General features: G+C 47.7%; 1 protein-coding gene across 3 annotated transcripts in view; it reads left to right on the top strand.

Annotated features, from left to right (window-relative positions):
- The window catches only part of ACVR1C (activin A receptor type 1C), a 51,412-nt gene extending 34,171 nt beyond the window's left edge, over positions 1 to 17,241 (top strand). The window contains exons 3-9 of one of the 3 annotated variants that reach the window (XM_080398684.1): positions 5,201 to 5,443; positions 7,832 to 8,062; positions 8,304 to 8,471; positions 8,999 to 9,155; positions 9,703 to 9,899; positions 10,133 to 10,263; positions 10,591 to 17,241. In XM_080398684.1, coding sequence (XP_080254810.1) covers positions 5,201 to 5,443; positions 7,832 to 8,062; positions 8,304 to 8,471; positions 8,999 to 9,155; positions 9,703 to 9,899; positions 10,133 to 10,263; positions 10,591 to 10,716 — 1,253 coding nt within the window. In that variant the 3' untranslated portion in view covers positions 10,717 to 17,241. Of the gene's footprint in view, positions 1 to 5,197; positions 5,444 to 7,831; positions 8,063 to 8,303; positions 8,472 to 8,998; positions 9,156 to 9,702; positions 9,900 to 10,132; positions 10,264 to 10,590 lie in introns of all 3 variants that reach the window. The other 2 variants (XM_080398685.1, XM_080398683.1) reach the window with 2 other exon arrangements.
- The last annotated feature ends 8,425 nt before the right edge of the window (positions 17,242 to 25,666 follow it).

Raw genomic sequence — 25,666 nt, 5'->3', positions numbered from 1 at the left:
CTAGAGCCCCCATTAGATGCAATAGATTTTCTTACTGTGTTGGAAAGAAGACATAGTTTTTTTGCCGCTGTGTAGCTTAGGAACTTAAACATGTATAGTTCAGGGCTTTTAGAAGTCTTATGGTGCCCATTATATGTCAAAAGCAAGGCAAACGTCATGCGTGAGAATGTCTTTTCCCTTGGAGGGGGAAAAAACACACCTTCCTTTTTTTTTTCTGCCTAAAAGTACTGTTTTGTTTACACAACTTGGACCATAACTATGCCATATTGTGAAATTGCTAAATATTGCCAGATGTGCTATTTTTGTTTCATACATGGCAACATGTCTTCAGCTTCTATTCTTGATTAGTAAGTCATTGAAGAGAACATTTGAAATCAGATTGCAAAATGTTGGGATTAATGGTGTTGATTTGACGGTTTTAGGTACTCATGAGGGATTTTCTTATTTCCCAAAGGGTTTAACATTGCACAACTGCCGTAAACATTACCACACTCATCTGGTGATGTCGCCTTCAATTACTGTTTGTGCCTTGCGTGTCGTGTGTTTTGCACTTGCACTGCTTGTCACTCCTGCCACGTGCGGTTCGTGCTGCAGGAAGCCCCACGGGTCCCCGGGGGGGTCAGGGATGGGCACAGCTGCCGTCCTGGCTGCAGGACGCCATGCTGCAAGGGCTGGGGACAGAAGGTGGCCTGCCACCAGCCGTACAGCGGACAGCAGCCTCCCGCACATGCTCCCTGAAGAACCAGAAAGGGTCTGAGTAGCTGCCACCAGCCTCGATAGCACTTTGTGGTACAACCAGGAGCCTACAGGATGACAGAGGAGTTTTCTGGATGACTCCTTCCAAGAAACTTCTCTAGACAGTCAGGACCTCATCATTTGTCAGGAACTCGGTGGAGACTCCGTGCAAACTGGCCCACATGCCTCCACTTCCAGTCTCACGGCTAACTTGCCTTCTGCACTTGAGCTCTCTCAACTCAGCAGCATCTCAGAGGAGACCTGTAAGAATCACTGAGCTTGGTTTTATTTTGAACAGCTGTCACTGCATAAGTCGTAGAGCTGGCATCTGTCTGTATTCCTGATGCTGGGTGTCACCCTCCTGAGTGGGTGTGAGAGTGTCTTTGACTTTTGCTTCTGCTTTGCTCTCAGTCTCGCTCTCCATCCCCCAGAACAGTGGGGGGGTGAGATCACGAGCCTGTTTTGCTCACTGTGTCCCTGCTAGACCGGCTTCTTTCTCCAGCCTGCCCCGCTGCTCGCCTGGCTCCCAGAATGTCCTGTGGAGGGGAAATTGCTCTACAAATTAAATTCTATTGCAGTTCTCTCACAAAGCCTGCTCTGCAGTGTTCTGACGATACAAGCTGTGCTCATACACATTTTCAGTAAAACTGTATCAGATCGCTTTTCTCTTAATTTAACTGCAAATTTTGCAGACTTTTTTTCCTGATAAGGTTGGTTTTGTTGCTTTTTTAAAAGATCATCTAAGCATTTATTGTGAGCCCCTTAAAATTCTGCTATAAAACCTGTTTCAGTGATTTACAGTGTATAGAGTGCTGCAAGTTACAAATTACCACGTCCCAAAAGCCTAACCGACACTGTTGTCTCAATTTTGTTGGCAAAACTAGGAACTGAACCTGGGTTTGTAGAATGTATGACAAGGTAGTGCAGACATAGCCAGTGTAGTAAATGCGGCTTTGATATTAAAAACCCTTCAAAAATGGGTACTTACTTCTGAGTTCATCGTGAGTCAGGAGCGTGTCCTGCAAGGGAAAGAGCACTTGTGGAAATGCACATTCCTGCACTTGCCATGCTCCACACCTCAATTCTTCATGCTCGTTGTCATCACTGGGTCACGCTCTCAGCTGTCAGTCTGAAATCACGGCCTGTGCGATCTCTCCGAGCACAGGGTGAGGCGTTCCTGCAGCGGTGGGATGGGCAGCTTGTTCAGGAACTTTAGCGAAGAAAAGCTGAGCAAAGCAATTTATTGTGCCCCAAGCAAACCTGACTTTTCCCTTCTTTGAAGTACTGCTGGAGCCGCTTTGCAGTTTCAGGCGATCCTGGAAGGGTTTATGTAGATTTATAATTTTAAGATAAAAAGAAAGCCAGCAGTAACTATTACTCTTCCTTTGCCTGCACAGGTTTGCCACCTGTAACATCCAGACTGCAAGGGAGCAGGCTTGAAAGTAAAGAAAAAGTGGAGACTGTCAATAAGTTTGCTTCTGGAAAGAGTGGTGCTCTGGAATGGGAGGAGCTGTTGAAAAAAGAGGAGAGGAGCTGGTGGGACTGGGAGGGGGATACAGGCCAGCAGGGAGGGTGCATGGCTAGGAGGGACTGCTGTCACCCGGCAGAGACTGCGTGCTGGTGAGGTGATGTGGGCGCGTGGCAAGGCTCACGGGCACAAGCAGGAGATGCGGGGAAGGATGTTCTGCCAGGACCACTGCTTGCTCTCCGACTGCCTGTCGGTGTTCGGCACAGGGCTCAAGGTCTGTGGCTGCTGGGGGTGAGTATTTTCCAGCAGGACTGCTTGTCACTGCTGCTCGCAGCAGGAGAGCCGCTGCTTCAGTCAGGGTGCCAAGCTCCCGCGCCTGTCTGCAAAGACACCCTCTGGAGTCTCTCCTCCCGCTGGCTCCGTTGCTGCTGTTCAAACCTTCCTGATTATTTTCCTTTTGATGTTGTTTGCGCTGGCCTAAGAAGAATGAAGTTTTATGTTTTGCTCATTTCACGTTATGTTGTTGTTCAGCAGCTGGTGGGAAGAACTGGCATTTTGTAGTAAGTATCTTGCACGCATTTGCCTTTACCAGCCACTGCCAATAGATAACGAATATGCTTAGATCTGCGGGAGATGGATTTGGGCAATGTGCTGGAAGTGATGTATTTTGAACAGCTGGGGGACAGCTCGTCACCCCAACAGCTGTCCTGCAGCGCGGCAGCCCTCCTCTGCAGCCTTCAGCGGGCTCGCAGCCTGCGCTGGGTGCGGCGGGGGCCTGGCCACGGCGCCAGAGGGGCTGCGGGAGGAGATGTGTGATACGTACTTACCGCACTTTGTACCTGCGTCAGGGGAATCTGTGCCATGTGAGACAGCAGCTTAGGAAATGGCAGTGTGTCTTATCGGTGAACAAGCAGCAGTTGCAGGGAGGAATCCTGCTCACAAATCCTTTTACGAATCCACTGGCTGACCCTGGAGTGTCCCGTTGAAGGTCTGTTAAACGAAAAGCCCTTGGGCAAGGTGCAAATGTTCGTTTTCAGAACATTTGAGTTGTGCACTGCGAACAGACATGGGCCCTTCTGTTGTTACCATTTTGTTTGTTTCCTTTCTCACTTTAATTAAAAGTGCATGGTGCTGGAACGTAAGGAAGAGAAGAAAAAGGAACAAGTTAACTTTGCACAGCAGACTTGTACCTGGCGCTTCTGAATGATGAAGTGCGTGGCTTGATAAGGCCCTTTGAAGAAGAAGAGCTTCTATTGTGCTATTACCTGGAGGAAAGCAGCCGTTCGTGCTGAGGGCTGTCAGGCTGCTTCTGCTGAGACCCCAACTCACTGGGTGATGTGGAGTCTCAGTTATTCTCAAAATTCAGATTACAGTATTCACGTTGCTTAACATTTGCCTAAAGGGAGAGAGGGGCTTTTTGCTTGCTAGAACAGCTAAAAGGGATGACTGCGTGGTGTGGCGTTCATGATTCTTAAATTTTCTGTAGCATGTAGATCCACCGTTTGGTACTCGTGATTCTGGTGAGGGGGGTTTTGGGGTTGTGTTTCTGTTTTGTTGTATTTTTAGGAGGGGAGGTGGTGGTTTTTGGTTGTTTTGGGTTTTGCTTTTGAGGGTTTTTTTTAAGCTTATTTACAATTTTTTGGCATTAAGGTATTTGTGTGTGTGTGCAAATAAACACCTTAGTAATATGTTCCTATATCTTCTTGATACGTTGTTTTGGGTTTTGGTTTTTTTTATTACCCCTGTAGTTTTAAAATGGAAAATTATGAAAGACAGTCCCATTTCTTGACCCTTGTGAAATACAGCTTCATGGACACAAGTTCCAAAAGTGTTCTGTTTTTGAAATCTTTTTAATGCCCATTTACTAGAACTTTGTATTCCCATATGCGTTGTTAGGAAAGTTTTTTCCAAGGATTTTCAGCAGGGACAGCGCGCTGAGGAATTTATACACAAACTTTCAAGTGTGGGAAGGGCGCTGTGCCCAGTGGCAGTGGATCCAGCGGGGTGTCTCTTGCTGAAGGCAGGTTACCCGCATGTGGAGCTGCCACCCATGCTACTGCGTGCAAAACGCAGGTTGCTGGCTGTGGGGGTGGTGGACACGCTGAGCAGCCTCTGCAGCGGGTGACATCTTGGTCGTGATCCTGCAGTGAGCTTGCTGGTCCTGTCTCGTGATCTTCTGCCGTGGGGAGATGGGGGATCAGTTGACTGCAGACAAATGGTGTTTTGCCAATGCAAACAGATTAAAACAGCATACTCTGTAGGGTTCCAGCTGTGGTTTTGGAAATAGGATTGCAAGGAAATGTCCTTCGTGTGTTTGCGGGCTTGTACTGAGAGGTGGGGTGGGTCTACGTGGAGAACCATAGAACCATAGAATTGTTTGGGTTGGAAAAGACCCTTGAGATCATCATGTCGAACCATTAACCCAGCACTGCCAAGCCCACCACTAAACCATGTCTCTCAGTGCTGCATCTACATATTTTTTAAACATCTCCAGGGATGGAGATTCCACCACCTCCCCGGGCAGCCTCTTCCAGTGCTTGAGAAGCTGGTGGCCAGGACACGTTGTGCTGCGAGAAGTCTGTAGGTTTAGTATCAGATGAGTGGAGACATGACTGGACACTTCCCTGCAGGGAGGGGTCAGCATGTCCGAGGAGCTTTCCTGGGGGCAGGCATGGCGATGGTCTGTGTGGCTCCTTCCCTCCAGCTCTGCACCACTGGATGTCTCCGTGGTGCTTCCTTGAGCAGCTACTGGTGGATGATCTGAGATGGTGATGTTTGGTGGCCGTCACAGTGCCAACCTGAGCCCAAGCTACCTGCAAAAAAGGTGGTGGTGGGGGGAAAGACTCTAATTAAAGCAATGTGGTCTGTCTCGCTGCTGCTGGTCCCGGTCAGGATGACTGTGGGAAATCATTACATCTTAACATGTTGTCACTCCACAGCCCTTCACTTACTGTCTTTTTCCCTCCACCCTGCTCTCCCTTGTGTCTTCCAAAGCAGCAGAGCCTCCCAGCAGAGCCGGCGCGGGAGCGGTGGTGCTGGCAGTGACGGTGGCGGTGCCGGTGTGTGTCCTGTCCCTGGCAGCCGTGCTGGTGGCGTGCAGCTGCCAGGGCCGGCGCTGCGCCCGCGGCAGGGCCAAGCAGCCCAACGTGGAGGAGCCCCTCTCTGAGTGCAACCTGGTGAGCTCCAGGAAGACACTGAAGGATCTCATCTATGACATGACGACCTCTGGCTCTGGCTCTGGTAGGTGGGGGCTGCCCTGCCCGCCACCCTCGCCTCAGTGTGCGGTTGCTTTGCAGGCAGCTTTCGCAGCAGGCTTTCTTGATGCTTAAACCGAAGGCGAGCGTGCCATCTTGCTTGTAGTGTGATGAAGAACGTCTCCTGCTGGGCATGGGGTGCCAGGGGACACTGGTGACAAGTTTTATGTCAAGGGAGGTTTTGTGCCGATGTGTTTGGCCACACCTTACGGCGGCAATAGGGCTTCGTTTGCTCCTTTTCCATCAAATCACAAAAGTTCAATTTTTTTGTTTGACAGGAAGAGTTAAAAAAGCTAATTCAGAGGTCAGTTCCAGATGTGAAACAGAAGGTTGCTGGCTGATGTGGCACAGCTGGTAATAAAAGGCACTAATTTAACTGAGTGAGTCAGTATGCCACTCCTGGAATGTTTACAGTGGTGCCACAATAACGTTACTCCAAATTCTTGTTCTGAGCAGAACACTTCTCAGTATTTTTCCCGTTTCTGATACCCTATCTGCTCTGATGCCTCCATTGCTATTGGGAAGTTGTTAAATGAAATAGATGCAATGCAGAAATTCCAGCTCACCAGGGTGGTGGCGTGTCTGGTGTATACAGCCCAGCTTTCTGTAACTAGAACTTGAAAAATTTGTAGATCAGGCTTAATTTATTTATAAGTGAGAAATGTATAAGTGCTGCTTAATTTCATTTACTCTGTTTCCCATGAACTACATACCTTTCAGGATTAATTTCTTGTACTTCCCCAGTGTTTTTTCACAGATGCGAGTAGGCTTTGCCTTGATTTACCCTGAAGTTTTAACTGTTTGTGACATCCTTGAGCTAATATCAGGGCTTAGCTTGCGCAGGGCCGCAGTGGAGGCAGGCGGAGCCTGGTGGCACCCAGCAGCGCGTTCGCTCCCGTTGCAGCCACGCAGTGCGTCCCACCGGCGAGGCTGGCAGCTGCAGGGTGCCAGGGCTCTGTCGGGGAGACCAGAGGGGAAATTTCAGTGCATTTGAGCAAGCTGGCCTTCAAACTAGAATTTTTCCTGTTGATTATTTTATTCTATTAAAAGCAAGGTTGCCTTGGTTCAAAAAAAAAAATAAATTGTTTTAACCCCCAAACAAAATACAGTATCAAAGCAAACAAGGCAGGTGTTTAGGGCTAGCAAAACAAAATGAATCTGTGATGATAATATTCTTTTTTTCTTTTTTTTTCTCTTTTTTTTCTTCTCTCTTTCTTCTCTTTCTTCTCTCTTCTCTCTTTCTTCTCTTTCTTCTTTCTTTTCGCTTTTTTCTTTTGTTTTCTCATTTTGTTGTTTTCTCCTTTCTTTCCTTCCTTCTTTCTTTCTTTCTCCTTTCTCCCGTTCTCCTCTCTCCTTTCTTTTGCTTTTTCTTTTTTCTTATTTATTTTTCTTATTTTTCTTTCTAAATTTTTGAAATTCCAGCCAGAACCAATCAGCTAATTGATTGCAAAACAAAACCAAATTAAGTAGTTCAGGCTTGCTTTTCTAATTGATTTTTTACAAACTTTTTTAATGTTTATTTGGGGTTAGGGAGGTAAGGTTTGGGGAAAGAAAGGTACCTGTCTCATATGGGTCTCCTGGCTTTGCTGGGAAATAACATACCCGCGTTGTGGTTGACTTGGAAGAGCAGGAGGGGAGGAGTGAGCCAGTTGCGGGCAGGGCTGGCAGCCGTGCCGTGCCGTGCCGTGCCGTGGCAGAACCGGGGCTGCTGAGGACGCGGCAGACAATGCCCGTCGCAGGGACTAGAGCGGCCGAGGGCCAGCCCTGGCGTTGCCGGTGACATGGTTATTGCATCTGTGGTGGCCTTTTAGACATCGGGCACAGCCAATCTTTCTCGCTTTGTTAACAGAATAGCAAAGCTGGGTTTATTTGCCAGGCAGGCCACAGTGTGCACACCAGATTTTTAGACCTTTTCTGTTTCTACCTCCTTACCTGAAGGGTTTGTGGTTCCTGTGGTGACCCAGACTGGGTTATGGCCCTTGAAGGAATGTGTGGAGCTTATCCTCATTGCAAGGGGGGGTGTCTGTGGCACCCTTTGGCACACTACCACGTGCCAGGCTGGCTCTGGCATGCACCAAACCGTGATGCCGGGTCGGGTCAGCCTGCAGGGTGCCGGTGGCAGGGAGGGATCGCGCCCAGCTGGCTTCAGCACCGAGACTGTCCGTTGTACCTCGTGGCAGGCACGATGCACGGTCATCCTGCAAGTAACACTAGAAAGTATGATTTGGGGAGATTATGGTTGGGAGAGGATTTTCCCTCGGTACTGTTTGAAAGCGAAGCCATGAGTATAGCTCACTGGAAAATGCCCCACACTGGGATTTAAAGATCATGCCTGAGCTACTTGCCAAATACCCATCTCTTCTCTTTACACTAGGTTTACCTCTGCTTGTACAAAGAACAATCGCAAGGACTATTGTCCTGCAGGAAATTGTAGGAAAAGGCCGATTTGGTGAAGTCTGGCGTGGAAAATGGTGTGGGGAAGATGTAGCTGTGAAAATCTTCTCCTCCAGAGATGAACGGTCCTGGTTTCGGGAGGCAGAGATTTATCAGACGGTGATGCTGAGACATGAAAACATCCTGGGCTTTATTGCAGCAGATAACAAGGGTATGCTGTGAGTTGCGTGTGTAATCCCTCGTGTCTGTCTCAGAACTGCTTTTGCTGCCATTGCTCCCATCTGAAACACCAGTGGGACCCTGCAGCTGCCCTCTGCTCCTTTCCCGTGGGGCGGCCGGCAAGCTTATTCATTGGCATGCCTGAGCCAGATGCAAAATGGGGAAGGCTTATCCTGGCTAATTTATTTTGATATTTTTTAATAAAGCTGAATAATCTTGCTTCCTCCGGGTAGATAATGGGACATGGACTCAGCTCTGGCTTGTCTCCGAGTACCACGAGCAAGGGTCCCTCTTCGACTACCTGAACAGAGGCACGGTGACGGTGGAGGGCATGGTCAAGCTGGCGCTGTCTGTGGCCAGCGGCCTGGCGCACCTGCACATGGAGATCGTCGGCACGCAAGGCAAGTGCTTCCCTCCTGCCTGCCCTTTGAGAATTTTGAGGAGTTATTTGGAAAAACGTTTATGGGTGACGTGGTATATTAAAGCATTTTACAGACTGTTACACTGCAAGAAACAGTATTTTAAACTGCAAGAAACACACGCTTGTAAGCGTGTGTGGTGCAATATAAAGAGGAGTATCATCTCCCCACCGCCTGCGCCTCCTTCCATGTCTTTATGTGGATGCCCATGAGGGATGCTAAAGGTGAGCTCTAATGAAGGATTTTCTAAATGAATTTGGCGGGTGAGCTTACACTATCTCTTTTTGTGTTTTATCCCTGAAATACAGACATTGGAACAAAAACGCCCTCGAGGTTTTGATTTTTTTTCTTTGATGGCATTTAGCAGAGCTTTTGTTGGTACAAAATAGGCTTCGGTGTTTTTTTACAGGGTATAGTAACAAAGCTGAATAAAACTGATTTTGCTTCCTTGCTTGTCACATTGAAATCCGTACTGTTGTTGTCAAAATTGATGGCACTTTTGTGAACAGGCAAGCCGGCAATTGCACACCGAGACCTGAAATCTAAAAACATCCTAGTGAAGAGGAACGAAAGCTGCGCCATTGCGGACCTGGGCCTGGCAGTGAAGCATGACTCGGTGCTGAACACCATCGACATTCCCCAGAACCCCAAGGTGGGGACGAGGAGGTGGGTGGGGGGCTGCCAACGGCTGCTCTTGGTCCTTTCCTCCACTGGTGACTTCCCCCTCTGCTTTTGGCATCAGCTGAGTGCTGGCAGCAGACCAAAGCCCGTCATCCCTGCAGGGTGGGTGCAGGAGGTGGTTGCTAGCCCTGGATAGAGCGTGGCTCTGCGGCGTAGGCATCAGGTGTCTTGTCACCCCATCGCTCCTGGTGCCGTGGGGACTCACGGTGATGTGCGTGGGTGTAGGCACCTGCGGCGCAGCTCTTCCCATCTGCCTGCCTGCCTCAGCCTAGCTGGTGGTAGCTGAGGGTGATGAATGAGCAGCAGCAACATCGAGCTGGAGACAAGTGCCTTTAACAGAGGATGTGCTCGGTTTCTGCTGGCTGCCGATGAGGTTTGAGATGGCTTATTTCAATACGAGTGCTTGCGCTGCGCAGTGTGAAGCGCTGCCTCAGACTTTCTCAGCGTTACATTTACCACCCAGGCCGAGTCTCTTGCTTTCACTCAGAATCACTGTCAAAAGGAGTGTCCCTTTTCCCTTTTTCCCAGTCAGACTGGCTGCTGCCTGGCCTCGGCACGCAGTGGCACAGCCATCGATGTGGACTGACCTTTGTGTGCTCTCAAGGTACATGGCGCCTGAGATACTGGATGATGTGATGAACATGAGCATCTTCGAGTCCTTCAAGCGTGCGGACATGTACTCTCTGGGGCTAGTATACTGGGAGATAGCCCGAAGGTGCTCCGTTGGAGGTGAGGTTTCTGGCCATTTCATTTTGCCATCCAGACCACTTTTAGCTTAAATAAAACGAAAGTGCTCTCGGTTGTCTTGGCGGTATGTGGTGGCAGAAGGCTGTTGTGGAGCAGTTGTTCACAGTGGCCCCAGGTGTTCCTCTGTTCTCCCTCATCGCCTGTAAAAGCAATTAGAGTTTATTCTGGAGCACTACTTTGGATTTTGTGTTACCTAGACCATAAATCTTTCCTAGGAATCACTGAGGAATACCAGTTGCCTTACTACGATGTTGTGCCTTCTGATCCTTCGATAGAAGATATGAGAAGGGTAGTTTGTGAGCAGAAGCTGAGACCAAGTATTCCAAACCAGTGGCAAAGCTGTGAGGTAAAACCAGTTTTCCATTTTATTACAGAGCCTGTTGAAATTAACACAGACTTTTTCAGTGAGACAAAGGGGCCTTGGTGCCCAGTCTCTTCTGAATTTAAGTGTGTTTCAGATGTCTAGCTCTTTTTCAGCTCCCAGACCAATACAGAGAAAACTCTTCTTAGCACCAAGCGCTGAACTCTCTCCAACGCAGCTCTTAATTCATATTGCAGCAGCAGAACCCTTGGAGAGCGCTGTGTTCTATCTCCCGGTATTGTGCTTCAAAAAAAGAAAAGCAAGAGGTAACAGTTTTACTCTTGACCTGTTCTTTTAATTTCTGATTTGCAGGCGCTGCGAGTGATGGGCAGGATAATGCGTGAGTGCTGGTACGCCAACGGTGCCGCACGGCTCACCGCGCTGCGCGTCAAGAAGACGATTTCACAGCTCTGTGTGCAGGAGGACTCCAAAGCCTGACGGAGCTCCTTGGAGAAAGAAAGGGGAATGAATCCTTCTGTTCATCTTTTAACATGTGATAATTATTTTTCTTTTTGGTCTACCTCAGATAACGTGGTTCAATATATAAGTGCCCAAACCAGAGCACTGGCATCTCACTTTGTATCTGGCTGCTGGAAGCGGCAGCTTTTGACAGTTTTGGCAGTTCATGTTTCCCGCAGCATGTCAATGACTTGCTTTGGTTTTCTGAAGCTAGTTAGGCGCTAGGCTAATCGCAGAAAGGAGCTTAGAACACCACAACAGCATAAAAATACCTTTTGCTGTTGGAAATAGCTGGTATTGGTTAAAGCCTGTTTGCAAGAGAAACCAAAGTTTTATCCTCAAACCTGAGTAAAAGACCAAATTTAATCCAGCTTGTTCCATACCTTTATGCAGGAATCTGAGAAAGGGTCTGCCAGTAAAATGCATTTTAAAATACTATATTTATCATTGTCTAGGCAAATAAAAATGGTGAGAATTCCACTAGGCGTGTATATTGTGAACAAAAGCATCTAGTCAGGTTTTTATTAATTTTTATTTTTATCGTCTTGATTTCATATACAGTACTATAGTTAGGGTTTGGAGTTACTTTACTGTGTTCATTTGTTCATTGAACATAACGATGAAGGGACAGTTTTTCTTTTTGATGGTTAGTAGGGAAAATAATGGAGCTTTTCCTGATAGATACATAGGAGAAATTCTACCTAAAATGAGAACGTATGTATTTTTGAATGACATCTTGCCAACCTGTCACTGGGTCACATCTTTTTAGTGCCTTTTGATGTTTTAGGGGGAGGCTTTAACAGTATTAATTCTTGGAAAATATGTGAAACCCGGCAGAAGGGTTAACTTCTCGCTGCAGTGACGTACGGCGCAGCCCACCTCGCTGCGTCGGAGGGGTTTGGGGGTGCCCACACAAGCGAGGAGCGCGGCTGGGCGGGCAGAGCTCCTGCTGAGGCGTGTGCTGGAGCGCTGCCCGGGCTTTGGGGGGTTCATGTGCTTTCTACTGCCCTAGCTTTTGGCACTGGATGTTTCAAACGTACCTGCGCTCTGGACTGGGATCGCTGTTGCTGTTGTCTGTCACAGCCTAGGGACCTGTTGAGATGTAAATTTGAAGCACTGATGTCCCTGCGCGAAGCCAATACAACCTGTTCAGAGGTTTCGTATGGATTTCTGTACTAGCACCAGGCTGGTGAAAAGCATTAACATCTCTAATCATATTTCCATAATAATGCAAGCTATCAAAAGCAAGGTGTTTTTTCAAAATTCACTGATGTTCTGACATTTTATGAATTTTGCCCCACTCTGTGGTCCACACATTTGAATATAGTATTCTAATATTTTTAATAGCCAAAACTATACATTTCATAATAATACAGTTCTTTAAATGCTTCTAAATCCAGGTGGTCCATGACGATTGAGCCCAGAGATGTTTCCAGAATAGCAAAGCTTTGCAAAAATTCAGTGTAATACACAGCTCTGTGGAAGTAAGCTGTGAGTTAATTACAGTATTTAAGATCATGAAGCACCTTGAATTGGGGATTTTACATGGAAGAATGGGTTAAACTTTTACTGAGTGGGACAGTTGGTAGTATCAGTACTCTGTATTTCATCCTGACCATGGACTTGAGGATGTTACGGACTCCTTAAGGATGCTAATTGCCCCGTAAATCAGCTCTAGTGCAATTTGCCTGTTTGCGTAAATTTTAGTCACTCATGCTTATGTTAAATAGTGCAAGTCTTTGCATGGTCTGTTAGCTGAGTGGTGGAGAATATTTCTACTAGATTACTAGTAGGTTTTTCTCCAGTATGCTTTCTGAGATATAATCAAAGCAGTCTTATAGATTAATTCTTATGTGCTTCAGCTGCATAAACTACACCAGAGAGCTCAACAGACATATACTTTCTAGACTGCTTGAGGGGTAACTGTTGCAACTGCATGATCCAAGGCGTGATGCTGACTTGAGTATCAAAAGAATTGCAAACATAAGATCCAGTATTTATTCTTGTAAAACATAACTTGAAAAAGCCCCTTATGTTAAAAAGGAGTGATCAAAGATTTTAGTATTTTTTTTAAGTGGGAAAAGGAAATGTCTTATCCATCGGAATCAACTCTTCTTGGATTCTTTGCAGAATAAGGTGTCTGAAATCAATGATAGTAGAGTAAAAGTAATTTGAAATAGGATTAGAATGGTTTCTTTGAAACTGTTTAAACAGTGCAGGTGAAGTGAACTTTTCAGAATTGCTTTAGCACTCGGGCAGGTGCCCAAAAGGAAACGGTCCGTCTTTCTAGAACTCCTGGCACTTACAGATGCAGTTAGCTCCTCTCCTGAGAAAAAAAGAATCAAGTTATTGTGAACAGCCAGAGTAGTGCATTAAAATATGCATTAAACCCAGTCATTTGGAGCAGTTAACAACAAGGAGGACATATTGGAGAGTGAAACCTGTGGAAGTGATGGTCTTGTCTACAAGGTGACCTGCCAGTGTGGGCTACCTGTGATCAGCTTCATGAGGGGGAGTGATCAGAATTCTCCCTAGGGATCTTCCTTCCATTTTAAGTTCAGTTCTATGCACTTTTTATCTATATTGCCCTTTGAAGGTATCTATGCCCTTGAAGCATACATGATAGCTGTTCCAGGGGATTCCTCCCCTGTGAATTGTGTTGCACAGTGGAGGGATTTGGTATCTGTGCAGAAGCTACTCTGGGTCAGGAACTGTGCTAAAGTCACGCTGTGAAATTAAAAAAATGCGGATTTTTTGGTGAGGTGCTGTCAGGGTAGAGCTAGGAAATGTTTACAGGAGGGTTTACTGAGTAAACTGTGGCAGTGACGTGATGATCAGGGATGTAGTGCCCGCCGCTGGCTGCGGATCCGGTGCTGCGCTCAGGTGTTCCTTGAAGCCCTGCTCCGCTCCAGGTGCCAAGGTGCGGTCTGTGCCTGCTGTGTCTACTGAAATAACTGTGGTCCTCGCCTTTGCAAGGCTCATGAAGCTGTTACAGTGGCCTCATGCTGCAGCATGCCTCATTTTTATTTACACCATGGTGTAATGAAATGGAGTGGGATGTGCAGGGGGAGCTCACTGGCGCAAGCCTGTGTTCCTCTGCGGCTTTTTGGCAGTCAGCCCTGGGGTACGGCCTGCTCCCCTTGCTTTTTGTGGTGTAATCTTGCTTCAGACACCAGCATAACCACCATCAGTAACTTTTTTAGTGTGGGTTGGTTTTTTTTCATTGTAAAATTTTGTAAAAGTTGCTTTTTCCTATCTGTTTGGTCAGTCTTATGTGGTGGTGGGTATTTAGGCTATGTTTTTTTCAGTTTTTCTCTCTGAAAATCGTTGAACAATGCTGGAATTTGAAGATGACCCTGTTTTGCTGCCAGGCTGGGGAGGTGTGCGAGGGGGGATGCTCTGCACAGGCAGACGCTGGTCTGACTTGGCTGCACCTCTCACAGGTCACAGCTCCAGCCCTGGGAACACTTTAAATCTTTTCTGTGCATGTCTCATGGCATGAGACGTTACCATCTGTTTGCCCTAGCTTGTTGCTTAGCTCCGTATTTTTGCACTGGTTTTCTTTTTTCTTTGGTTGTTGAGAGGTAAACGTACATTTTGGCAAACTAGAGTTAAACATAACTGAGCCAAGGGGCGGGTGTTGTACTGGGCTTTAAGGTGTTTGTAAACTGTGCACTCCTTTTAAGAAAAACCCAAACACTCTTGTTTTAGTGGCCTTTTCCCTCAGCATTTGTCCTGTTCAAGATTCAGAACAGTGGTTATGCTGAGACACTTTGCAGTTTTAGGGAGGCTTAAATTTCTTGAGAGAGGTTACTAATGTTTCTGCTAATCTTCATTTAAAGCACAAATTCTTGAGCTTGTAAAAGTTTTCAAGCTCAAGGATGCTCAAGACCAGTCACCACATTTAGCCTCTCCTACTTGATGCTTCTGGTTTAGGGGAGTTACTAATTTTTTTGATTTGCTTCTAATAATGGTCTAAAACTTAATGCATGGAATACGAACTGAAAGGGAAAGTTGATTAACGTTTTCTCTAGCACGTAATTATTTTTTTGTTTCCTTAACTGCTCCCCTGAAAGACCCCTTGAGAAATTAAAACTGTAATCTCATTTGCACTTCGCTACTTTTACAGTAATTTGCACTTAACCATGACCATTCCCTCATGTAACCCTGTAATGAATCCTGTAATATTTTAGTCACCATTATGTCACTTTTTTTTTTTTTTGGTAATAGATTCAGGAATTACAAATAAGTCTGTTTAGAAAGACGTCTAGTCCCTACAGTGGCTCTTAACATGGAATGGAGCAAGATCTTCTTGCGGTTCCTGTGTGCCTGGATCTCCTGTGGCAGTTGATGGGCTCAGGGGTGACCCCAGCACATCCTCGCTAATGGGAAGGCAGTTTTTGTGTTTCATTCATTGTGGTTGAGGATGGTGTCTTGTGAACTGCCTCACCTGCTACGTGGTCACATTTAGCACCAGGACTTTTGTCTGTGGTAGGTAGTGCTTCTGCAGGGCTCCCACCCGTGCAGTGGGTTTTGTTGTGAGGACGGGTGGGAATATGCTCTGTCATGTTGTGTGTGGGATGCAGATACGGATGCACCAGTGCTTTCCTGTTTGTTGTGCGTGTTGATAAAGGTTCTGGCTCAAAAAATTCCTACTGTGGTTTAGTGTCGGTTTTGTAAAGCTGTCCGTGGCCTGGGGGTAGAGCCCTGTGCCACCGTGCATGGGTGTCGGTCTCCTCCTGTGAGTCGGGATGCTCTGAGCTCGGGCAGTGCACGCAGTGTATCTGCGGTTCCGAACACTGTGGCAGGGATCATCCCTACGTGCTGTGATACCCCAGACTCTGTGAAGCTTTTAGGGAATGACGTCCGTGTTCTCTTTTAACAGGCAGCACAATTTATGAATGTACGAGAAATAAGCATTAAGAGGTACGATATATTTCTACAGAATATAAGAAATGTGCAATAAGTCATAACTTATACTGAATGTATTTTTGGCATGAATAGACTGAATGTATTTTGAATGTAGCTATTACCTTTGTGTCTAAATTGCTGTGGTTTTCAGTCCCCAAAGATAAATGTGTAGTGTTTTGTCAAACCAGTTTGAGTTGTCTGTTTTTTAAAGAAGCATCAGTATTTTATCCGGAAGTACTGCTATGTGTTAGAACTTAGTGTAGCAGTACAACGCTAAAATTCTACCTTCATATTGTGAAACACCTAATCTAGTGTACACTGCAAGTTATTTTTAGAATTATTGCTAAAGTTATCTCTTGATACTGCAGCTGCCCTGGGTGTAAATAGTTTGTTTAAATGTTGTATTTTGTATGCATATTTTACATACCAGTATACTTTCAGAAAGAGGTGGCAATTTTAATAAATTAAGCACACTCTGCCATTGTGTTCCTTTGAAGTGTAAAACTATATATACTTTTTAATGTGTTCATTTTGTGCGGGGAAGAAGGGTGAGGGCTGTTTCGGGTAGCTTGTAGCCATTGGAGGTTTCAAACACGAGCCAGAGCTCTCCCAGCAGCGCGTGCCCCCAGCCCCTTGCCCAGCTGCGGGCGCACTGGGCAGGGGGTGCTGCCTCCGAGCCTGGGGCTCTCAGGTCTCGGCCGAGACTGGGAAGGGGCAAGTGCCTGCTGGCCACCGCTTCCTCGGCTTGCTGTCGCTGCTCCCAGCCAGTGTGCTGCAAATCGGGGAGTAAGTGGTGCCTGGAGGGGCAGCCAGCACAGCAGCGACGGTGCATGGGCTCTGCCTTGCTGTTCCTCCTTGCTCGTGCTCCTCCCGGTGTACAGCGGACATGGTAGTGCACAAAAAACCCAGCTTCTGGGTATGGCTACGAGGGACCCTTATTCTAGTAAAGGAGATGAACTGCTAGTAGGCACCGGAGCTGAAGCAGAGCATTCCTCGCACCCTCGTGCCTCCCTGTCTGGGAAACAGCAGCTCCTCTCCCATGCTGGGAGCAACCTTCCTCCGGTAAGGGCGTCAGCCGCAGGGAGCGGAGCCTGCTCTTGGCCTTGTTGCATTGCTCCTGCACCTCTGCTGATGTGAACTCTGACTGAGCTCCCTCTCGTACCAGCGTCCCTGCATCCCACTCTTGCAGTTATTTAGGTTTGCAGTGGTGTAGCTCTGAGCAAGACCCACTCACATGGAGTGCTTCAATTCTGAAGTCTGCTTGCTTGACAAGGCCTTTGACGTAACCACAACCTCGGGATTTAATTCAGGCTTTGTTCCAGTTTAAGGCATGTCAAAAGTAAATCCACCACGCTGCTGCCCAAGGGTACCAAGACTTCCATGGCTTTTGAAGGATGCTGTGGGCTTTTTTTTTTTTTTTCCTGGAAAAGACTACTGTATTAAAGCAATTACTTGTGAGTTGAGTCCTTCTGCAGCAGACAGTGGGATCGTAAGTGCGCTCTCAATTTTTGGTAACTGCACATTTCCAGGAAGCTTTAACAGCCAGGTCTGGTGCTGGCCATGAAGTGCAGGTTCAGGTTGCTGTAAGGTGAGTGGTGGCTGTGGAGCGGGTCCCTCGCGCCACAGCCACAGCTTGCGGCTCGTCCGCAAGCATCGGCTGCCATCCCCTGGCCAGGGCCACGTCGGGCGGCCATCACCCCAGAGAGCAAAACGCTGTACTTCCAGCAGCCTGAGAAATTCCTGCTTCGTTGGAGATGCCCTTTTCCAGCACACGTGGAAGGAGGAGCAGCTCGCCCCATGAGCCAGATGGCACTTTTGGGTGTGGGTGCTGTGCCCTGACGGCTGCATGCTGACTCGGTGGCAGGCATGGGGCTTGGCACACCGGCAAAATGCCAAGTGCTTTTGCAAGGGGAGAGGTGTTCATGAGCAGCTGCTCAGGGGAGGATTTGGGTCTAAAAGTGAAAGAGGTAATTCTTCATTTTCTTGTTACCAGGTAAACCAATTCCAGCAGGAATTCACAAGAGTCATCGGTACAAACCTGGTAGCGCAGGAGAAGAGCCAGCTTACGAGCCCCTGAAGGTCCAGGTTCGTGTCCTGCACAGGATGGCTCCTTGCTCACTCCTTCCGCCCCAGTAATGTGGGTGTGAGCAGAAACCCTGCAGGCATCTCAGCCTTGGAAAGATGGAGGCTTCAGAAGCGGGCAGCTTTGCATGAGCTCTGCTCCTAGGAAAGTCTCCTGCCCTTTCTGGTGCATTTCAGAGTTGGTTAACAGTGAACGCAAGTGTAAAGCCTTGCTGAGACACGAACCGCTGCTGTTCTGTCTGTGAGGATGTGACTCGCCTCTGAGCTGTGTAGCTGGTGTTTGCTGTCCCTGTTGGCCATGCTGTGAGCTGAATGCATAGAAACAGCAGGCTAGAAACTGCTGAAACTCTGTGTGTGGTCCAGAAAGGCTTGGTTTTGTAATGGAAAACGTTTACAAAGTTTAAAGATTTCTGTGACTTTTCTGCGTGGCTGCAGGAGGGTGTATACACATGCACTAAGTGCACATGGAGGAGTGTGTGCCTGCACAGGACCTGCCAAGCACCCACCCGTCACCACCTGGGCGATGCACCCGTTACTTCTCAGCTATGGGAATGGCACAGTCCCCTTGGCAGGTGACTGCGGGTTTGGGGAAGCTGTAGCATTTTGTTCTCTATCAAATATTTTATTAATTCTTTCCTGGACCTGAGAGACTGGGAATCTAGGAAGTGTGTGAGTTCACGAGAGCCCAGGAAATGTATAGGTAGTCTGTGAAGAAAACAAAAAGGAGAAGACAACAAAAATCAGCAACCTCCGGTCAACAGGCTGCAGCATTGTTACACTGCAGAGGCAGGATCTCTTCCTTTTCTGTTAAATGTTTGATTGTCTCTTAATTATTTGGTATGAATTCAATTGCAGTCTTTCTCATTGCCCTGGCAGCCTCTGGCTGTAACAGTCTGGATGGCAGCACACCCTTTTATGAGCCTGCCTCACAGTTTGAGGACTGGCTTGTCTTTGGAGACTGGAAGCAAGGGACTGGATTTTAAGGTTCTGTCAGTTTAATATTAAAAGATTTACTTTAGATACTGCTGTCCTTAATACTAGCACGAGAACAGGATCTGGCTTATGACTAGGATCTGGGCTCAAAATAGATGTAAAGGAGACTGAAAGAAGCTGGGATTTTTCCTTGCATTATTTTTACAGTGATTTTTCTTTGCAAATTACTTTCCGAAGCATTGCAGTGGACTTGGTGTTTAAGTATATGTTTTTAATGCTTTAATAAGCTTGTGTTCCAGAGCTGATATATATCCTACAAATCCATTATTCTCCTATTTCATGCAAAGCTTTTCAGTAAGTCATCTGAGGGGGAGAAGGGGTGCTTTCTGCACTCCAAAGGTGATGGTTATTGACTCACTAAGGATTTGCTTCAGACAGCTCAGTACTGGGGGCATTTGCTGGAGCTCCAGATGCCCCAGAAACCAGGGAATGCCTTCCCAGGAGGCATTCTTGTTTCACAGCGCTGCCCGAGCAGGAGCAGAGAGATGTCTTTGCTGTTTGGCTATTTATTTCCATTGAAACAGGGAACAAATCATGGGGTGAAAATCGTTGTGGTGCCATTTCGGGCGCTGTCGTGGGTGGAGGGGTGACTGCAGCGGAGCGGAGTGGAGGAGACAGCCCCCTCAAGCCACTCCATGCTGGTTTCTGGTGGTGATGGCACAGGCCAGCACCAGACGCTGGGTTCAATGAGGTTTATTTTATGTGATTTGTCTCATTCTCCTCTGGGCTGGACTGAGAGAAGCCGTAACGTGCAGAACTGCCCCACAGCCGGGGCTTGATCTAACTGGTGCCTCGACATTATGGGAAAGTTTAAGGTGAAATTGATACTCGGCTGAGTTTTCACAGTGGGGTGGAATGGAATACTACAATCTACTTTCTTTTAAACCTTTTGATATTATTTTGAATAACAAATAAGATGAACACAGCTGAAAATTGTCTTTTAATGAGATATGTAAATGAGATATAAAATAGAAATATAATATAAATGGGATGCTACAACACAGCAGTACTGCAGTTGTCTGAGGATATTCCCTTACAAACAAGCAGTTATATATATTAGTGTGTATATATGCAGCCGAGTGCCCTTTACCTGCTTCTGAGAGGAAGTAGAGCTGCAAAGCTCTGTGCCCTAAATCTACCGCAATAATAGGTCATAGAAATCCCCTTTAACAAGGTAGTTTTGCTGTGAAACCTAGTGACCTGCCCTGATACCACAGTGCTGGTGTTCTGCTTCTGAAACACCTGCCCCAAGGATGCGCGGTGTGGCGAGGTCTCCTTGGAGCGCACTCAGATGGCTGCAAGCAAACGCCTGTCTTCAGGGTCCTTCCCCACCATGGACCAGCATAGCTCTTTGGTCCTCACTGGGAGGGTCCCGGGCTCTGCGTGACATTGCGCGCAAACTGCGTATCTCTCTGTCTTGTATGTATATAAAATCCCCCTCTAAGTGTTTATACACAGACATATTATATGTGAGCATAAAAATCTCTATACTGCATTGATAAAATTGAGGGGCTTGTTGGATATTCTTTTTTGTCCCCTCCAACTGGTTATTTTCCTTAAATGTAGTAGTGAGCCCTTGGTATGTATGTATTTAAAAATGAACTGTTCAGGTGTTTGGTATATTGCTGCTCATGTTTGATTCATTATAAAACACCTTTCTGATTTCATTGCTGAGTTAAAAGAGAGATGCTGGAAATTTACTGGCTATAGAAGAGTCACCAAGGTTACTGCTCGGGATCATTACCTTACACTTCTGCAAGTGTTTGAAAATCTAATATAAAATCACGGAAACCAAGGTTGTGTAGAGGTTAGAATTCTAAGCTTTCAAGACAACTCCAGCCCTCAGCAAGAGGCTTGTTGTTCAAGACTTCTTCAAAATCAGCCTCATATTTCATATCTTGTCATTCTGGAAAGTTTACTGTTTTGATTAGGGGAGCAGAGAAGAGGACATGGAATAGGTCAGCAGCTGTGCTGAGATGCATATAGGGTGAATACTCATCTGGGTACTCAAACGGTTACTCTGAGTCATTACATGGTTCACTAGCTACTTGTCAAATGGAAAAGTTGGTAGTACAAAGGACTAGGCACTTAAAATAGCTCGTGTGATTTGTCTGCATGTTAAAGGGTGACAGTACAAAACCTTATTCAAAAAATACAGAGAGACTTGTTTGAAATCACACGGCAGATTTCATTACAGTCTCAGGGAGGGTTTGCTCACCTTCATAAAATGAGTCTGTATCACAGCATATGAAGTTACTCAGATTAGACCAACTCGTGGGGACACCCTCCAGTTGCCTTTTCAGCTGGATCACAGAAGAACCCAGTTCTCTTTTCATTAAATGCAAATCCAGCCTAAGTCTGTGGTTGTCCATCTGATTATTTTAATGCAAAATTAGTCCCTTAGTTTCACAGCAGTTTTGGTTTCCTTTCAGAGCAGCTAGAATAGTTTGAAGAAGGTGTGTAAAGAATAGCAGAAATGGTTAGAGCAGAGCTGAAGTGCTGCAAGGAAGGGCAGAGCCTGAATGTGCATGGGGAAGCCAAGCCCAGCCCGTGGAGGTAAGGACCCCGAGAAAGGAGCAAGCGTGGTTAGGCGTGACATTGCATTCAAGCAGCAGCTACTCATCACGATGGAGCTATCCCAAAGGTGTCTCCAGGCTGTGGTCCTTCGGGATGGTGCTGCACCCTGAACCCAGGGCTGAGGGCAGAGCTGGAGTTGTTGCAGGACGGTGGGGACGAGCAGAGCTGGCAGTGCCTGAGCTGCGTTGCGGACCAGCGCTGCTCCTGGGAAGTGCCAGAGAGGCGGGGGGTCTGCTCTGATGTGCCACAGGGAGGCCCTCGGCAGACACCAGTGCTGGAGATGCTTTGGGAACTGGGAAGCCTATGAAGAGACTGGGAGCTCTGGGACTGGAGAGGCAGATGGGGATTGATTGAGGACTAGATGGCCATGGAGGAGAAAAGGAGCAGCTCCCTGGGGTCTGAGGATGGAAGATCAAAATTCTCTACTTTCCCTCGACAGAAACTGGGAGGAGAAAAGGAGAGCCGTGCTGATGTGTTTCCTCCGCTCTTCCCTCTCCCGTCAGCCCTCCCTGAGCTGATGGCCCAGATGGAGGAGCCAGCGCTGCGTGTCTGCCCAGAATGTGCCAGCGCGGCGGGCACACTGGGGGAGAACAGCGGGATGAGAGTGGCGTGTTCATAGTGCTCTATCACTAGCCTGCCAACAGCAACAGCATGCTAGAGGAGTTTAAAGTGCAAGATAAACATTAACTGGCAGTGCTGCCTGACACCTGTATGTTGCTGCATGTACTTTGCTTGGGAGTTCAGCACTGAGCTGGACTCGGCTGATGAGCCACAGAGACTCTCTGTTGGTGGTGGGCAGCCCCAAGAGCAGTCCCGATGCACACTCCTGCTCTGCCTCTCCAGGGGCTTGCAAACAACTTCCCTGCCGTGCTGCCCTGGGACTCCTGTCTGCTCCTGGAGAGGACACGAGGCTGCCTGTTGCTCCGGCCCCGAAGCAGAGCCAGCGCCTGCCGGGGAGGGGGCTGGAGGGGAGCATCCTCCGTGATCTCCCTGGACACACGTGAGCAGCTGCTTGTGGGCTCAGGGTCTGACTCGTGTCCCTTCTGCCTTCGGCTCTTCTTCGAGCTGGTTTGAGGCTGCCCAGCAAGACGGGAGTGGGGCTGTGTGCAAGGGGCACGGGGCGCATGGCTGGTGCAGGGGCACACGGCATCGCCCGCGCGCAGGGCTGCTGGGGCAGCTGGCAACAAGGCCGTGCTTGTTGCGCTGGTGGGAGGTTTTATTTCTTTCTCCTCTCGGCTTGTTTGGAGATGAGTCACTGGGTTTCAGAAACGTAGAAGAGGGTTGCCTGAGGAACTGAAAATGCATTTTGTTTGTTTTCAAGGGCACTTAGCAGGGTGATTGGGAGCAGGAAAAGGGGAAGAGGCTTTGAGTCACTGCGGTCCCCACATTATTCAGCATGCTTTAGCTAGTAAGCAGACGCCATCCCTGAGATACAGCTTGCTTTTCTCAGGAAAAAGGAGAGAGTTGTCCCCGTGTCGTGCATTGCTTTTTAGTGATTTTTTTTTCTGAATGAGCGCTGTGGAGGAGGTGAGTGAGACATAAACTGTGAGCAGGGTCAGTGCCACCCCTTAACCCAGAGGGGTTCCCCCTGGATCTGCCCAGACACTCGTTCACCTTCTCAGAGGTGAAGGATCTAAAATCGTCCCTGTGATGCTGCTGTGACATGCAATACACATCTGTCCCCACCTGCCTGCCAGTAGAGGCATGGGGACTGCAGGGACTCCTCACACAGCCACACACCTTCCTCCAGGTGCGTGGACCAGATGTGTTCTGACAGGGTGTTTCCCTGTTGCAAGATGTGGGGGGGTTGAGGGATGAGGGAAGATGGGCACGCACCACCACATCAGCAATCCAGGTCAGTGAGCACATCCCCTGGCACCAAGAATTCTTCTGCTCCTGCAAGCACCTTCTAAAGTGGCTGGGAGGGCAGAACATCGGGGAGCTCCGCAAGGTGGGACAGTAGCAGCAGTTTAGTGTAAAAAGGGGAATTTTAACTGGAAACGTGAACTTCAGTGGCACCGATAGCACTTACAGACTGGAATAGATTGAGCCTGGGCCAGAATGTGTTATTTTTTTTCATTGCAGATACCTGCCAAGTATAAAAGCATTTCATTGGCCATATTGTAAATTGGTTCTGCTAATTAACATATACTAATGCTAACTCACCCTTTGCTGAAGAAAGAAACAATGTTCTTCAAGATCCCCAGGAAGACACAGGTAAGCAACATCCTTCATGTAAACGCAATCTTGTGTGAAGGCTCCCCGGGAGCGGTACAGGCATCAGGACTGCTATGAAATAAGAATAAAACCAAAAATGCTTTAGCTATTATATCCTAAAGCATTGCAAATACTTCTTCAAAAATGGAAAATACCATTTTCCTGCCTGCTGCATCACCAGTATCTCCTGCAAAATCTGGGGTTCAGCTGGCGTTTGTCAGAAGTGTCGGTCTGCCAGCAGCCTTCTCTTTCTGGGCTGTCAGAAAAACCCAGTTCTAAAGCCAGGAGATGTGCACCCATTCAGTGAAGAAATCTGTGCAGGCGACACGGGAAGGCAAGGGGAGGTCCGTCAGGTGGCAGGAGGTCTCTGGGCCCATCCTCTGGCTGCTTTGGATGTGAAGCAGTTGGTGTCCCCAGCAGTGGTGAAACTACACCCAGGCAGGGTCCCCCGACACTCTACTGGTGGTAACTGCTGCCAGCACAATTCTGCAAAAATTCCTTTTTGGTGAAAGTTTGTGATTTCATTTTTTCTTTAAAATCTCTTGTGAGATGACAAGTATGTGGAAAAAAATCTTAAATTCTCGTTAGATGAAAAATCATCCACACCATTACACGTGGGGCATAACTGTCAGCTTGCTTTCCAAGGGAAGGCACTTTCCAGGCTCAATTATTCCCATCCGTTTTCCAGTCTGGCACTTGCTTTCCCCTCTGTTTCACCTCCCTTGGCTGCACAGCCCCCCCCACACACACACCCCCGCCTGGCCACTGCCGGTGAGGAGCCCCTGGGATGTGGAAGCCCTGCCAGGACAGACTGGTGCAGGTGGAGTGCTCCAGCGAGTGGCCCCATGGGGCATCTCTGCTGGGGCGTGCAGACACGGGCGGCTCTGTGCCTTCTCCAAGTCATTTCAGATTTCCTCTCCAGCACCGACTGTTTCTGAAGGGATACTGTATTTTTCAGTAGCACACAGTATCCTTTTTGCTATCATGCTTATGGAGTATTTCACTTTTGTCCTAAAATTATTGGGATTGTTGATAGCAAGACGAGGTGTCATGATTTAAAAAAAGCAAGGGAGGTCTTTACCAAATGACTGGTTCAGGTACATGTGTGTGAAACGTTTTCCCAATTGTCCTTTTGGGCACAGCAGAGCACCTAGAAGGATGTGGGATGGACATGGACGGACAGACATGGTTCCTGGCACTGTGACAGGAGCCCGTGGCTGCCCTGTGCCGTCCTGTCACTGTGTGTCACTGACCGACCTGCGGGATCCAGAGGGAAGGCAGCTCCTCCCTGCTGAGGTGACACAGCAAGGGGCTGGGCAAGGAGCAGTAAGAAAATAAACTTGCTGTGTCAGAAATATGATTAAAATCATCCATGTTAACAAAAGCATACAAAAAACCTGCTGTGCTAGGAGTTGAGTTTTACTTCGCTTTTAATCCCACTATGCTCATTGTTTTACCTACCGCGTGTTACTGGTGAGGTTGTGATGTGATCTGTGGTGCTCTGCAGTCCAAAAATGGACTCGTTTCCAGCATTAAGAGGATACTCAGGTTTCTCTTTTTAAATGATAGTAATTTAAAAAGCTCATTCTACTTCTTTCGCAGTCTCTTACTTCAAAGCTGATGTCTTTCCTGTGGGTGGGCGCCCTCAGCCACCGGCACCCACCCCTGCGCCTCCTGTGCCGCTGCTTACAGAGGCAGAGCCGTTGTAGAAAGCATGCACATCAGCTCTGAACTAATCCGTTGTGACAGCACTGAACTTCCACAAGGTTAGCAGAGACAAAACCTAACAGCCTTCGCCCCACAGCACTGGCTGCCCCCCCTCCTGCCCTGCCTGTGCTGCCTGCACCTCTGCCAGCCTTCCACCTGGGAGCTGGGTGTCCAAGGCACGCATGGCCATGCTTCGTAAAGGTGCCTAAAAGGTCTCTACTGAGAAAAAATGAACTTAACTCATACGTTTTTATTACTTCTCTGGTCTGATAGCAATAGCCCTGCTTTTCCCTTGCAAAGGTTCAAACACCAGCTAGGGTTAGTTGTAATGAACTCTGGTTCCTTTGTACAGTTCTTGTCCCTGGTATTTGTCCAGCTGACTCAACAAAAAAACCAGCAGCGTTTCAGACAAGTCCCATCAGGATGTCCAACCTTCCGCAGC

The sequence above is a fragment of the Falco punctatus genome, assembly GCF_963210335.1.
Source record: "Falco punctatus genome assembly, chromosome: 8".
Lineage (NCBI taxonomy): Eukaryota > Metazoa > Chordata > Aves > Falconiformes > Falconidae > Falco > Falco punctatus.
This window is presented reverse-complemented; position numbering and strand designations above follow the sequence as displayed.